The sequence below is a fragment of the Schistocerca americana genome, chromosome X (assembly GCF_021461395.2).
Source record: "Schistocerca americana isolate TAMUIC-IGC-003095 chromosome X, iqSchAmer2.1, whole genome shotgun sequence".
In the NCBI taxonomy this organism is placed as follows: Eukaryota; Metazoa; Arthropoda; class Insecta; order Orthoptera; family Acrididae; genus Schistocerca; species Schistocerca americana.
The window spans coordinates 796,371,316-796,387,936 of NC_060130.1; the positions used below are offsets into that span (position 1 = coordinate 796,371,316).

At 36.1% G+C, this 16,621-nt stretch overlaps 1 protein-coding gene across 2 annotated transcripts in view; it reads left to right on the forward strand.

Annotated features, from left to right (window-relative positions):
• LOC124555054 (ribonucleoprotein PTB-binding 1-like) overlaps positions 1–14,745 on the forward strand; it is a 365,639-nt gene extending 350,894 nt beyond the window's left edge. The window contains exons 6-7 of one of the 2 annotated variants that reach the window (XM_047128828.1): positions 646–1,082; positions 12,322–14,745. In XM_047128828.1, coding sequence (XP_046984784.1) covers positions 646–1,082; positions 12,322–13,329 — 1,445 coding nt within the window. In that variant the 3' untranslated portion in view covers positions 13,330–14,745. The remainder of the gene's footprint in view (positions 1–645; positions 1,083–12,321) is intronic. The other variant, XM_047128829.1, reaches the window with a different exon arrangement.
• Positions 14,746–16,621: the final 1,876 nt, after the last annotated feature.

Below are 16,621 nucleotides of genomic sequence, written 5' to 3' on the forward strand. Positions count from 1 at the left end.
ACTCTACAGTACAATCTGTTTTTTGATTTAATTCACTATTAATTACTGTTCAATCATAGCATGCAGATAGGAGAACACTATTTTTTGTGCTGAAGGTAATTCATTTTATTTATACTGGTAAGGTTAGGACCTAGAGACTCTTTTCTAATTGTAACTGGGTAAATATGCTTTGATCATGAAGCTATGGTGAAATGAATCTGCAGTTAAATCACTGTAGTTTTTACTGTGTCATGATGCTAGCTGTGTGCTTAGCTGTTTGTCTAACACAACATCTGCTTTCAAATCCAGTTATTTGTGTTTGTTGTCAAAGAAATAGGGCTAAGGTGATAATAGATTTTTACAGGAGTATGGCAGAGTATAATTTAAATTGGTCTTCTTGTTAATTTCTTTGATCTTATATACAGCTGTAATACTCTTAAATGGGCTATATTGCTTTTATCAGTTGAGCTTGAAATGTAGAATACGGCAAATGTTCTGTAAAATCTAGAAAATCTTTAAACTCGGTGTTTATTGTTCACTATTTGTGGCAAGTTTCTTACATCATAGTTTATTATACAGTTGTAATTTGTGCTAGTGTCATAAAAACTGCAACTTTTAGAGAAATAGAGTTTAATTTTTTAATTGCTGTACGTGGTTATGTTGCAGTTGCACAGTCGCTGCAGAACATAATATGGACACAAATTCAGGCTCTCCAAAATGGCAGTGAGGCTGGCAAAAAGCCGGCAGGAGGAAATACGACAAGCAAAGGGAAGGCAGCACAGAGTGGTGCTCAATCCCCAGCACCAGAAAATGCACATGCAGCTCTTGTTATTCTACTAGCAGCTCAGATGCAGGCACAGATGGGCAGCAGTCAGCCTTCACTTCTTGGAAACCCACAAATGCTTGCTACATTACAAAACTTAATAAAGCGTGGGCCCCCACCACCACCCCCTCCCCCTCCTCCACCACCTCCTCCTCCCTCAGGTAGTGCTTCAGCAATACCTATTGTACCTCCTCCTATGCCACACTATCCACCACAGTTTGCCCCTGGCACCCCACAGCTGCCAAAAAATGGTTATCTAAAGCCTGGACAACCACAAAAGGTAAGATAATAGCTTTGACAGAGACGTTTTGAGAAAATTTAAGTCTGCTGCAAATGTTTCCTGAAATGATGATATTTCATGTGTTTTAAATGTGAGCAGAGAAATTATAAGTAATATAAAATTTTTAAGTTTTAATTTCATTACAATTTTGCTGTTAATATAAAACTTAAGATCCTTATCCGTCGCCGGCCGGGGTGGCCAAGCTGTTCTAGGCGCTACAGTCTGGAACCGCTACATTCGCGGGTTCGAATCCTGCCTCGGGCATGGATGCGTGTGATGTCCTTAGGTTAGTTAGGTTTAAGTAGTTCTAAGTTCTAGGGGACTGATGACCTCAGAAGTTATGTCCCATAGTGCTCAGAGCCATTTGAACCTTACCAGTCTTATATCCTGTCATCCAACTGAAAAAAAGAGGTAGCTATATTGCATTTTCTGTTAGTTTTTGTTAAAACTAGATTTTATGCTGCTGGTTTGTAGTGTTTTGAGGAGGGGGAGACAATTTTATTACAGTGTACCATAGTAGTTGAGTCACAGGGAGCTGAGCTGTAGGAATCTGGATTATGCAATGTGCCACGGCTACCGAATAGTATCATTCAATTGGCTACATCTGTCTTATGTGTGTTGGCACTTGAGCTGACCACTTGACAGGGATTTTCATTTTAGTTCCCTTTTGATGACGGCTGTCTTTTTGCAATGTTCATTAGAGGTCACTATAAGGAATCAGTCATTTTTTTATGTACAGGACACAGTAGATGTCACTGTTTCTTGTTTTATGAGTTTCCAAACACCGTTAGAAGTATAAATGAAATTCTGATGTGGATCACATAGCAAATTGACAGGAGAGAGCAGTCGAAGCATGTGATGTAGTTCCCTTTCTCTCTCTGTGGAGAACACAGTAAAATCTTCTAAATAGGTACATATTACCCTGAAAGCTGTGTGGAGCATTTGCTATCTTGTGTACCTTAGGCAACTTGTCCATTATTTCAGAAAAAGAAGTTCATAAAATTTTCCAGCTTCTGTACAGATTAACAGGTGATAATAGCCATGGCACTCAGTGTTTGTATGGAAGAGATTTCCAGAACAATGATGCCCCAACAGGATGACATTTAAGGAATTGCTTTTTGTCTTATGTAGCATATAACATTTAAGTCCACTGCATATGATTGGGGGAGTACTAGAAGTATGAGGACACCACAGTAGAGGAAAAAACTTCTTCGTGCAGATGACAACCCTAGTGTCATTGTAAGTAATGTCAACCACATGACTGTCTGGATAGTGCTACATGAGGACCTGCTGTATCTGTGCCATATACAGCATGTGCAGGCATTGTCAGCAGCAGGTTTTCTTGCACAGGTATACTTCTGTGTATGGTTCCTTCAACAATGCATCAATCCTCACTTTGGTGCAATTGCGCTGTTCACAGATTGTCAATTTTCACAGTCAGCACATGTAAGCTGTTGAGGATCCTTAGAAAATTGCGCACTCGTGCCATCAACAAAGATTTTGTGTCAGCGTTAGGGTGGTGACTGTTAGCACCATATGATATTGTACCCAGGCTCAATGAGAAACTTACCATGCTTTCTTAGAGAACACACTATCTGTTGTGCTAGAGCATTTGCCTTTAAGCATGAACTAAAACATGTAATTAATGGACAATGGGGCTTCTCCTCATTACCATGTTAATGTTTGTAGGCTTCTAAATAACAGATTCCATGGTGAATGAATAGATGGAGGTGCTCCAATTAATTCCTTGGCCTTTATGCACTCTGGACCTAAAACCCACTAAAAATTTATATGTGGAGGCACTTGACAGCTCTTTGTACTGAATCCTGGCATAAGATGTACATACTTCCGTGCCCATATAGTGGAATGTTGTGCAACAATATGCAATTCTCCAGGGATAATCAGCACATCAGGTATTCAATGGAGTGGCAGGTTGATGCATGTGTCCTTGCTAACAAAGTGCCTTTTGGACATTTCATTCAGTAAAGTGTTTCATATTGTGCTGATATATTTTCTCCTGTGTGTATCTGAACAGTAATGTGTTAAGGAGTTGTCAAAACTTCGGCTCTGCCACACCGATGTATAACACTTCCTTCTTCTGCATGCCAGGAAAGGTTCCTGAAAGTTTGACAATACTTTTTTGTCACACCCTTTATGTTAGTGCAATATGAAGTATTATCCCATCAGAAACTTAGTTCTTATTCAGTATTTATATTGTAAATGATTGTGAAGATATTCTGATCCATCATTTCACACAATCATTCCTTCTTACAAGCCATGAGTATTTTTGTTCAGAGACCATCTTTAACATTCTATACAGATATGCATCAACAAATTAGAGAAGTTAAAGGTATTTCTTACTTGGAAATTTTCATATATTGGTGTCTCAGTGAAGCTCTTCACTATAAATTCAAATGACTGAAGTTAAGAGAACCAATCTGGTGCAGGTGATTTAATTATTCCATTTACATAATTTATTTCTTTATAACTTCTCCTCTAATAATTCATAATATCATCTAATGATGATGATATTCATTACCTACTTTGACTTTTTGGGTGGATTCCAGATGAACATTTCATACACTCTCAAAATGTTCATTTATGGCCCCATGAAACAAACTGTATATAATACCTAATCAACTGTGTGGAGGAATAATCTCTGCAAGCTGCTCTTTCAATGAGGTTCCTTGGGATTTCTATCTATGTTGCTTCTTGCTTCATATTATTCTGTGAGGTCATTTCGAAGAAGAGGATGTTGCCCTTCTGGCCAGTGGTTTAAGCCTGACCTCCCCCCTCCAGCCAAAGTAGAGAAGATATAAAGTACCGGCTATAGCAAGGGAAACATTTAACATCAAATATAAATGTACATGCTAGAAATCTGTACGGAAGGTATTTGTCTGCAGTGAAGCTTTATACAGAAGTAAAACATGGATGATAAGCAGTTCAGAGAAGAAGAGAATAGAAGCTTTGGAAATGTGGCACTACAGGAGAATGCTGAATATTAGATGGGTAGATTGGACAACTATTGAGAAAGTACTGAACTGAATTGTGGAGAAAAGAAATTTATGGTGCAAATTGACTAAAAGAAAGGGTTAGTTGAGAGGACACATTCTGAGGCATCAAGGAATTATCAGTTTGTTGCTGCGGTGAGGGGGGAGGATGTGTAGGGGAACAATTGTAGAGAGACAGTGATGATTACATATCCAAATTGATACAGGTTGCAGTAGTTATTCGGAAGTGAAGAGGCTTGCACGGGATAGTATGGAAAGCTGCATCAAACCAGCCTTTGGAATGAATACCACAACACCAACAACTTGTAAAGCAAGGGAGATTGGGATTTAACCATCTGTTGATTGCAAGGTCATTAGAGACTGTACGCATACTTGGATTTGACAAGGATAGGCAGGAAGTTGATTGTGGATCTTCCAAAGGAACCATATCCGCGTTCACCAAAACTGATTTAGAGAAGCTACTTAATATTTGAATTTGGATGATCAGTCAGGGATTTATACTCTGCTCCTCTCAAATCTGAGTTTAGTGCCTTAACCACTGTGATGTCTCTTATACTCAATCTAATTACACCTATGCTCTGGAGTAATGGTAGTGTGTCTGGTACACTGGACTTGTTGCTGGAGTTTTTCCATTGCAGTTATGCTTACTTATGAATACATTGTTACTGTTATTTCTGCCATGTAAATAACATGAAAACATTTCTGATTTTTTTAAAAAAAAATTGGAAACTGTGAAATTCTTTCTGAAAATTCGCAAAACCTAGACTCGTCCTAAAGCAGCTGGCATATTTATTTTGAGTATCGCCAAATTGAAGATTGTTCAGCAATTTTGTAGGTTTTGGAAAAGAATCAAATGTTATAGTCCAAATCATTCCACTTAAATGATATTACTTAACTGTTAATCCAAATTAATGTGGGTCAATTAATGTTTCATGAGAAACAGTAGGAAATTCAGAACTAATGTTTCTTGAGATACAACCTGCTGGCAAGAATGGCACCACTGTGCAATGGTACAAAAAGAAATTGCATGTAGCATGTAGTTTCCCATCATGTTCCTCCATTGAAGGCATGTATGGTCTTATGAAATAACTTAGACTAATATTGCACCCTAATACTTTAACAGGGACTTGCTTGAAAAAAGAACAAGCTTTCATTACCATATAACCAAAGTCTTTCAAACTTTTGGCAAAAAAGTCAGAGATGTGAAATTTAAGGGAAGTTCTTGTGCTTCAACTATCTTACTGTTGCACTTCCCCAAATGCAAAAGAAGCGCAATTTTTATTTTTTGGTCTTCTTTTGAATGCATGCTATGGTACTCATTTAAGATCATACATAACACTCTTCATGGAAACAAGTAGTCTCACATTATATCATGTGCTATGCTATGGTTCAGTGTAAAAAAGTAAATAAAATAAAATAAAATCTTTCACCAGTATCTTTTTCATTAACAGTTTCCCATCATCTTCCCAATACTAGATGGAATCTTTGTCATGTATCAGTGTTTCAATAGTTTCCAATACTTCTTACATCAGGATGAGGCATTATGCATGTTTCAAGAGGAATGTGGCAAAGAGCTGCTTTAATATATAAAAAACACAATACTTTGTACCATTTACACTCTTTCTTTCAGATACTGCTGTAATGGAACCTCCCAGTTATATTAATAAGATGAAAATATTTTGTCTAGTTGCTACAGATGGGGACAGAAAATGTGAAAGATTTAATGTTAAAATTAGATAATAGTAGGCTGTGAGAAGATGGAATAAGTGGTGAAAGTTAAGGGAGTGAAGGTGAAAAGGGTTGGAAACAAGAAGAAATTTCAAAGAAAGTAATGTACATGTAGAAAAACTGAAATTATCATATGGCATTATTGGCTGAGAGAGGCCGTCTGTTGTTCAACCATTTGGTGCACGTCTTTGTATTTGATGCCATTTCAACGATTTACTTGTCAGTGAAGGTGAGATGAAATTAATAGGACAACACGGAACCCAGCCCCCAAATGAAGAAAACCTATGTGCTGCCAGAAATCGGACCCCAGACCTCAAGATCTAGAGGCAGCGATGCTGACCGCTACACCACAAGCTGTGGATATATAAGTGCAGCAAACAGAAATGGGGAGACCTACCACATATATTAGTGAAAGTAACACATTATGGTAAACATTGAGCAGTAAAGCCATACTAAAATATCATCAAGTTTGAATGATAGAGCAGAAAACTTATCTTAAGTTCCATGGAATAACTGAAAAAAAAGCTCATATGGTATTGTTGGAGAGCTCGTATGGTATTGTTGGAGGGATGAAAAGTTGGCACAGCATGTAATGGAAGAAGAGAATGAATTGATGGACATTGATTATGGAAACAGAAATAAAAATTTTTCTCAGTGGTATATAAGCCACCCAACTACTGCATAAAAGCAGCACTGGCAAGTGGATAGGATAATAAAGATGTTCAACAATAGGTCAGCTGTCAGGTCTGTATTCTGTCAGTCGGAATCCACATATATGCTCACTCTCTACACTGGGATGCCATTCAGCCTGGAGGGCTGAGGGAGATAACAGCAGTGTTGTGACATCTGATGCCAAGTGTAAATTCAAATGTTGAATTACAGTGTTCAACACCTCATTTATGTGAATATTTGTAGTTCAAAAGTACTGCTGTTTGATGAGTAATTTCGTGTCCTCATGCCATAGTTTTTCTCATATTTTACATTTCCAAAGCAACACAATATCAGCAAGTCAAAGAGAAAATAAAATTAAATACTATGCTGGTTAAAAAAAAAATTACACATAACTGTTTAAACCAGGGTACACGCAAATTTAAACATTCAGGTACAGTATGTCAAGTGTACAGGAGTGTTTTACAGTGTAATTACGTATGTTTTACATTTTCAAAATAGTTCTCTGCTATCAATGTATCACCATGCACTCAAACTCCTTGTGAAATTGTTTCATGTGAATGCCCTTTGGTAGTTGGACACATTAATCATCCCATGCTTATTGCACCGGAGCATTCTCAGGTTTCAGTCTTGGCCAGACTGTTCAGAGTTTCTTTGCAACTTTCTCATATCACTTCTAGCTCTTTTTATTATTTCTCTGACAACCGAACATTTCAGCACCCTTTGCTGTGAAACCAAGAAATGTTCCCTTTTTGATAGCCAGGCATTTTTAGACTATCTTTCTGGTATGTGTGCTATTTTTCACACACAGTTTGTTCTCTGTCTTGGTTGGAACATTGCCATAATGAAGTTAGTTTTTGCATGTGAAAGTACTGTTCAGGCAGACAGATAAGGCACTTTAAAGATTTCTGTATCTTACAGTACAACACACACTGAGCTTCCTGGACTAGTTGCTGTACAGCAGTGATATTACACCAGTGATCAATGAAGGTCATCCTGAGTGAGCAGAACCATTGAAAATGAAACTCAAGTTACCATCCTGAAACAGTAAAGCATCTGAATATGGTCAAGTGTCTCTAAGTACCAGGGGAATTTCTTCAAACCACTGGTCCACTCAGCAGATGAAGGAAACTGCACTACAAAATTCGTCACCAGTTTTTGCCTCCACTGAAACAGTTATTACTGATGATTGATCAGTAACTATACTGACATACAGCTATGTCAGAACTGATGTTAGAAGTTCTACTATTTAACTGAAATGTATGTTTGGACAGGTCTAAACATACATATAAGCAGATCATAACATGGCTGCTTGGGGCCATTACTGCAAACTTCTTAATAGGCTTTATGTGTGAATGTAATAGGATTGATGGCAAAAACAAGACACAAAAAAGCAGCTTTTGAACACCCAGAACAGAACTATTATTGAAGATGAATAAAAATGGAGATTATTGAGAAAATATGGGAGGGGGAGAGTCTTGCATAGCATGAAACTTAACAGTGAGGGCTCACAGTATAATTGGTCAGTGTTGAAAACCCATATGTTGCAAGATGCAAGAGATGAAGATACATTCAGTTTGAAAGCAAACAATTGAGGACGATGATGATGATGATGATGGTGGTCTTTCTCATATGAAAATACTTCAGCTTCATAAGAGAAGAATGCTATTACATATTAAATAAGTGGCTGTTTAAGATGCAATATCCTTTAAAACAAATATTCTGTATAATCGTACTGAAAATATCATGAAGTAAATATAATTCAAGTCTCGTGCAAGAATATGATTTATTGCATATTTCCCAAGATATTAAATTTATGTTTGGAAACCTGATACCAGTAACAATAAGTGTGTTCGTCTACATAGAAAAGAACAGTATGTTGAATACTATGAATGAAAGGCACCAAACAAATTTCAACTTAATATTAGAGACACTTTAAAGCAGTGCTTCATCTAAAGGAAGCTTCTGCATGAACAAACATATGAAAATGAGCTATAATTATGTTGTATTCTTTTTATAAATTCAAGATGGGCTCAAATACTGTACTATGGTAGCATATACTGGCAACAGTCGGAGTTGTTAACTTGAAGTTTTAAAAAAATATTGTAAATGCAGTGACACTCCACTTTTACACTTTTAAAGGCACTTAAAAAAATCTGTAAAAGTGAGAAAATGTAAAATGTGGGAATTTACTTTTTAAGAGGCAAAATTACACACAGAAGTGCCCCCTCTCCCCCCAACCATGCACAATTTATGTATGATGCATGTACATAATATAAATCAAAATACTCATTGCAGACATGTCTTATTTAATAAAGGTTTTTCTGAATCTGGTGCTACGTTTAACCACCGACAGGACATTTCCCAACTCCAACACCAGAGCCAAAAGATCACACAAAAGTGATATGTTTTGGGGAGAGCCAGACAGTAGCATACCAAGCCACTGCCAGGTTGATTTAAGTGTCTGAAAACTAAGATGCCATATCTGGTGGTTCTTGTGTTTACACTTGCATGCCATGAAGATGTGCAATTGTTCCACTGCATTCAAGATCACTCCAAATGCACTATTTTTAGTAAAGTTTGTCCTGATGAAGTGTTGGAAAAGTAACATGATGGCTGAACTTAAAATGCTGAACTTAGAACCCTGTACTCCTGTAGCTGTTCTACATTTTACAGTGAAAAGTGCATGAAATATTGCAAATTACATTAAACATTGTTTGTGAACATATGGATTGGGCTACACTAAAGATTAATTTGTCTTCACAACCTTTCACATTCCATTAGTTGTTTTTTCAACTCTCAAACAAATTTTAACTTTCAAACTTAACGTAGATGTCAGATTACACTACAGATCTGTCTCAGGGGGTGGATATGTTTTCAAGAATTTGAGTGAGGTTCTTACATAAATGTCTTAAATAATGTCTACAACAGAAGGACCACCACCACTATCACTTCCTGCGTTATAATTGTTTTCATGTATATGAAAATCAATTAGATCTTCCAAAGATATGCTTTCAACACTGACAACATTGTTTTCAGCATGTAGGAAAACTTGCATGGGATGCTCCAGCTGCAGCATTCCTCACAATAAAGCAGCAGAATTTCATTGTCATCATTATTACTCAGATATGGTATGTCAGATCCATTTCCTTTGTCTGCTTGAATGAAACCTGCTTTTGAAAGCAGTGGTGGACTCCTTAACCTCTGTCTAGCCCTTGGCAATACAGTGCAAAACATATAAAACTGACGCTTTAAAGGGGGTTGGTTCTTTCTCAACTTCCATCAAACTTAATTAACTACCTTCTGCACAATGACTTTCCTGTAATAAGATTTGAGGGCATGGATAATGCCCAAAGCCAAGGGCTACAATTTGTTTGTGCAGTTTGGTAGTAGGAACTTCAACTGCATATTGCATGAATTTATACTTACTGGATGTGCGGGGCAAATATCCATAAACAGAAGAATTTTCCTGTTATAGGTTTCCATTCCTTTATTGAGGCTATTCAATTGCTTCTTGAATAGTTCCAGTGTTAAATCACATTTTGATATTTGCACCATAGTTAATGGGCAATGTTTTTACGTGTTTGAAGCAGTGTGTTTTGTTTATATGCCAAACACAAACAATTTCATTTTTTTTCTGAGCCATCAGCATCTGTGTCTTGCATTACTGTGTTACCCATCAGGGCAGTTACTCTTTTAAAGGCAAATTTCATCTAGGGTGGAGATCTCCTTTATGCTCTACTGCTTCACAAGTTGTTCTTGTAATGTAACACTTTGCCATTTTCTAATGGTTTTTATGTTTGCATTGTTTCCTTTGTCATGTATAGTTTTTTACATCATGGTATGCCAGTTCTTGAACCTACTGATTCCCCTGTTAGATGTGAATTAGACTTCAATGAAAAGCATGTTGGCCACCTTCACCAGCTTTACATGCAGTATCACACCATTTGTGGGGATACTGGAAGCACTTTCTATCTGAAACCATTTCTTTGTAATTTCTTCCAGATCCGTATATTTAGAGCAACTGACATTTCATCATTTCTGAATTTGGCCCAGTGTTACTTGCACTTTCCAAAATAGTCTTTTGTTTTTGATTATGGTGTTCAGCATAGACGCTGGTATCCCTATACTCCATGGTAATTCAATGCCTGTTCTATGATATGAACTTCAACTTTTCCAGAATTTTTACTTTCTCTCCCATTGAAAGTGTTTCACTGTTTCTTTTCATAGTATTTTCCATCTTACAACTGTGCCAGAAAACTCTAAGCTTCCACTTTAAAGAAACACTTAACAACATAACACTTCGACAACTTAAACAAGGCTATGAACAATGTTACATGATACACACAGTTAACTGTTGGCACACTGACTGACAGAAGTAGCTTTGCCAATTAAAACTGACTCACCTCAGTCTGAAGTGACAGCTCTGTCAATGCAGCCAACATTGTCAACCTTACCTAACAGATGGCAACTATCATCTGTGTACAGACCATAAACAAAACTATATTATTAGTTATGAATACTAGTAAGTGGATTATCTCTAGTATGATCATATTCACAGAGTGAAAATAATTGTAACAATATAGCCAGAATAATATCAGCATACTGTTGTTCATACAGCACACACTATAGAAAGCTAAGGCTGCTAGTGACAAGAGACAAATGAATGTTCATCTTAAGTCACACATTCTTCTGACTTACATTGAAACAGTTACTCTTAACCACCACCAATTTGTGTAGAGCTTGGCAACAGCAGGAGACAAATTAATACTGCCATGAATTATTCTGACTTTTTTTGATTTAGATTTACTGCGTAGGGCATGTACAGCTCCAGAAAGTTAACCATACGACATTTGCAAACACTACTTAAGGCCAACACCATGCTACCATACTTTTATGTTGTATTCATTTTCTCTCCATGAACATTGTTTCATAAAGTGCATACCCTGGGAATATTATAAATATTTTAACTAAACACATGTGAAAATTAATATTGTTGATGGGTGCAATAAAAAATTTAAGCAGTGGGAAGATTTTACTTCTGGGAGTGTAAAAGTGAGGTTATACTGTATTTATTTTTATAAATACTGTGATCTGGGATCAAATGGTATCAAAGCCTAGGAATATATGGGCTGACTTATATTCCAGTTAATGGTTAGTGTTCACCCATGTGATATAATTAAATTGTTTCCATTGTAAAAAGTTAAATATTTTATCGACACACGACATAGTTTTGTTATTCTCACAACATCTATCCTCAGTGTACAACATTATTAGTACATAATTATAATTATGTCTTCCTCTCTTCCTGTTTTAGCATTGGTATTTTTTTCTTTAGAATAGTGGTGACTAAATTAACTTAATAAATACATAAGTTTCACATCATACATTCACTTTGTACTGCCATTAATATCTCACATTTAATTTCATACTACTATGGTATTGATTAAGTAATTTTGTAGTATTCATTGCAGTAAGATATAACAGCATGTGTCAAAGAAGACAAAACACACAGTGGGAGTTTTCTTACCATTAATGCTCAGAAACCAGTAATACTACATTCTAGAATGTGCCTTCTCTTCTTCTGCTGTACCTGTGAGCAAAATGATCATTATAGAAGATATTTCTCTTGTATTTCACTGTATAACTGTAAATTAGACATACTTTGAATCTCGTGCCTTAGCAGATTTTCTGCCACACTTCCTTTACTGTATGTATGTGTGTGTTTTGTCTTCTTAATGTGGTGCCACTCAGTGGGTGTGCTCATTTATCTTGCCACAGTTTGTCTTCAGTGAATATTTGTTTTTTAATTAATTGTTTTTACTTACCAGCAGTTACCTCTTCTTCCCAATCCATCAAGTGGAATGAGCCCACCACCAGCAGAGGTAGCTCCACACCAAGTCTTAGAAGATATGGACCAAATGAGCATATGGAATGGTCTTTTAGGGCAATTACAGGCACAACCACAACCTGCTGTTGGGTTAGTGGATCCTACAGGCATTTATGAAATGAAAGCTCCTTTGCATACAGAGAAAACTCAATTTGTTACACCAGGGAAACTACCAATGAAGCAAAATGGTAGCATGATAGGCTTTACCGAAGCTGTACCGGGTGATTTACAGCAAACCATTAACACAATATTAAGCAATGCACAAAATCTCAATCAGCTTCTGGGAACACTGACCAATGCAGTACAAACAGGTAATGGAACAACAGGGATTCCAGTTGTTCCTCCACCAGGACCTTTCCCATTTGTGGGAGTACCAAATATTCAAAACCATTTAGCACAGGATCCAAGCTGGGCTATATCTGTAGCCCCTGTTCCTACTAGTCATCCTACACCAACAATGAGTGTATCTTCTGCACAGACTGGGCGCACATTACTGAGCAGTCCAATCCCAAGTGTACGGCCATCTATAATAAGTACTCCTGTTGGCCCTGGCCAGCCTATAATAGGTAGCCCTGTTTCAGTTCCTGCTCCAAAACCCGTAGGTTTCTTGGAAGTAAAACCTAATCAATTAAGGCAATCACCATATCAGAATGGTTGGGGTCCAGGAACATTCCTAGCCCCTGCTGCAGCTGTTCCAGCACCGGCCCCTCAATTTGGAAGTTTCCCAGCTTCAGGTTTTGTGCCAGGACTGTGGTCTCACCCAGGAAGTCCAGTAGTGATAGCATCACCTCCGTCTGGGATTTCAACACCTGTTGGACAGAAAAGAAAATACAATAGGCTCTTGCCATCCCCAGAACCAAGTCCAGAGGGTAACTACATTGGTCAGCATTCTCAAGGTTTGGGTGGTCATTATGCTGACTCTTACTTTAAGAGAAAGAAGAAGAATTAAAATGTATTTTTATTACTGAAATACATGTAAGATCTACAACTTGAGGTTGAGATCTGTCTTTTTCATTTCCACGGTTTAGCCTATGAATCTGCAATGGGGATTGGCACATCCCCAGATGAGCACCGAGTTCATTCCATTGCTACAGGATTGGATTTCTTATCTCCCAAATAATAAGCAGCTTAAAAGTGCCTTTCATTTGTGATGCAATTAGTAATTGTTTATTTATTTTAATGTGGATGTGAATATCATTTATGTTGCAAGTTGTGTAACGAATGATAGTATGAAATTAATATTTTTTTGCAAAGAGTTTGTAATTTTTTAGATTACATCTCTTGAAGAAGTATGTGCACTAAAGGACTTTATTAGTCTTTAATCTTCTTGTTTGACTGTCACATCTTCTTCTGTTCATATTCTTCATTTCATAATAATTCTCCTGCTTCTCCTACAAAGTAAAGCAGTTATGCACTGTGGACACTTCTCTCCCTGTCTATACTTCTGTCTGCAATTGTGTAAGAGTATGCTTGTGAAAAGTACGCTCTGGTTTTTGGTTGTAAATATCTTCATTTTACCTCAATATAATGGTGCCTGTAATACCTATGAGCTAGTTTTAGTTACAAATTTTATATTATCTCCTCTTATTTTAAAATATGTGTATGGTGGGTGTGTAATCAGACATACATAGCTGCTAGGTAATGCATAGCTGTATGTGCTTGCTTTAAGTGTAAATTTTTAGTTTTGATAATGTTTTCAATACACTGATCGTTGATTTTGTATAAAAATACTACATTATAAGCCATGAAGGCTGTTGGCTTTCCTACAGATCATCATACAAACCTATTTTTGTAGAAATTTCAAAAGAATTTATTGCTGAAGAAGAGCATTTATTTTATTAACCAGAATGAAAACCATTAATGGAATGGAAGCTTTTAGAATTTGTTGTTCATGTGCTATTGTGCAGTTATATTTTTTCGTATATTCTCGGCAAAATAAAAAACCGTAATAAATGGTTTTCCATTAAAAGAACAATTTGTATGTCTTTTAATATTCAGCTTGATGCATATAAAAAGAATATTTTATCCGTAATATCAAAGTATTTTGAGACTGTTGTGTACAATGTTTAATGTTAATATTTATGTGTAATGACAGTTTATGCACAGTCAGTAATTTATGAATATCCTATTTAACTGTTTAAATAAGCCAACTTATGATGCATCTATTTCAGTAAAAATTTCTTTCTTTCTTATTTTGTTCCTTCTTTTTAAATAAATTTTTGTTCAGATTCTTATGAACTATGATGTGTGAAGTATTTTTGTGTGGAAAGCAAATAGAGTGTAAATATATACATAAAATACACACACACACACACACACACACACACACACACACACACACACACACACACAATGAAACAGGAAACCTTATTAACTGAGAAATCCTTCGTATCTCTGACACAGAGAAGTCATTAAAGCCAAAGGCATTTGCTGAACTATTTTCATTGCACGTACAAAGATAAGCTCATTTGAGCTGTTGACCATTCTTCAAGACTGATAATATATTTTGAAAAGGTTGTTTTCTATTAATGGAATTTAATGTATTTTGGACCTTGTTGAATAATTTTCCAAAATAGTTTGTGTGAAATAAAGAAACTGAAAAAGATGGGTAAACAAGGTTTACACAGAGATCTCCAACTTAAAAATTTGGAGACCACAGACGAATATTATCAGCCATTTAAAACTTATTTTTACCCTTTTTAAATTTACAGACAAGAGAATGGCAAATTATTGAAATAAATTGTAAACCCTTTTTTTTAAATTGGCAAACATAATTAGAGACTGAAATGTACCACAGTCACTTGACTTTCTACTAATACTGTTCCATTACAGATTAATTTTTAAGTGAAGGGAACACACTCATCAGGAAAATAATATTCTGAATGCATCTGTTTCCTCATATTTCTTATTGCATTTGTTTTCCCACTTAAGACTGTTACATGGCATTTTCAGAGATTTGTCATTATGTAAAAGTACTTGTATGTGACTTTTTGATATGATTTATCCTGAACTTTCAAGGAAATCTCAGTTAATAAGGGGTTTCTGCAATTTTCTGTATGAGATTTATAAATTTCCTTTAAAAAGGAAATATTTTGATTCTTTGTTATGAGCAAATAAGTGTGGTGATATTCAATGTGTTTTTGCTGTATCCAGCATTATCTGTGTAACACATTAGTGCTTAATATTTTAGAAAATGATGTAGCTCAATTATTTATTGTTTTTCTCATTCTTATTATATCTGTCATTTAGCAATGTGCTGAATCTCAATAAAAGTACTTGCAGTAACATGTCTTTATATAGTAATTTCCTCAAGTGTACAGCACTTATTCAACTGAAACCATATCCATCAGTTTGCAAATTATTAATACCGCTTAGTTCCCATACATTTCGTTCCATATGTAAGGAAATCCGTTTTTCTAAGTGGAATGATTCTGAATATTTTTAACATGTGATTCAGTTAATTCCATTTAACCATGCCCAGTAATGGCAGCATGTAAATTTCAGCTCAGGTATCCAGGTTCAAGCAGTCACTTAGTATAGATGGTATTAAAAAAAAAGAAACGAAAACAAAACCTCCCCTCTTTCCTTACCTCCTCCTAGTTGTAACCGATTATTTTTAAGCATTTATTGGACTGCCACATGCTCGTACTAGGGCAGGCACATACAGGAACTGTGCATGTAGTTCATGGTGATAAATTCCTTAGAAATCGGTATCTACTTTTGTTGCAGGGAGGATTTGAGTTAGTATAAAAAATCTTTTACACTGACAGTTTGCGTAATCAGTGACATTTGGCAAATAAGTTGAGGGGTAATAACTGTTATTACAAAAAATGTTATAAATCATGTACAAGATTAATTGTGGTGGTACTGATTGCACAAACGGGTTTTGGATTTTCTTTTTGGTAGGTAATAAACTATGTGCCAATAAAACTTACATAAAGAGTATTTTCAGTTTTCTGGGGGAAAAAAAAGAGAGGAATATAATGAATGGTGCATTCTTTTATATATACTTTCTACTTTTACTTGTCTTCTTAAGTAATACACAAGTGTAAAACACAGCTTATAAATTGGTCTGTCGACAGTGGGAGGATACACAGAACTGATCTTAAATCTCCTTGAAGTGATTTCAATTTTGTAATTCTGTCATCTGTTTGGAATAGAATGCACAATTTTATCACATCTGTACCTAAAAGTACAGTCATAATGTACAATGTGTCACTGTAACACAAACTTAACAGAGG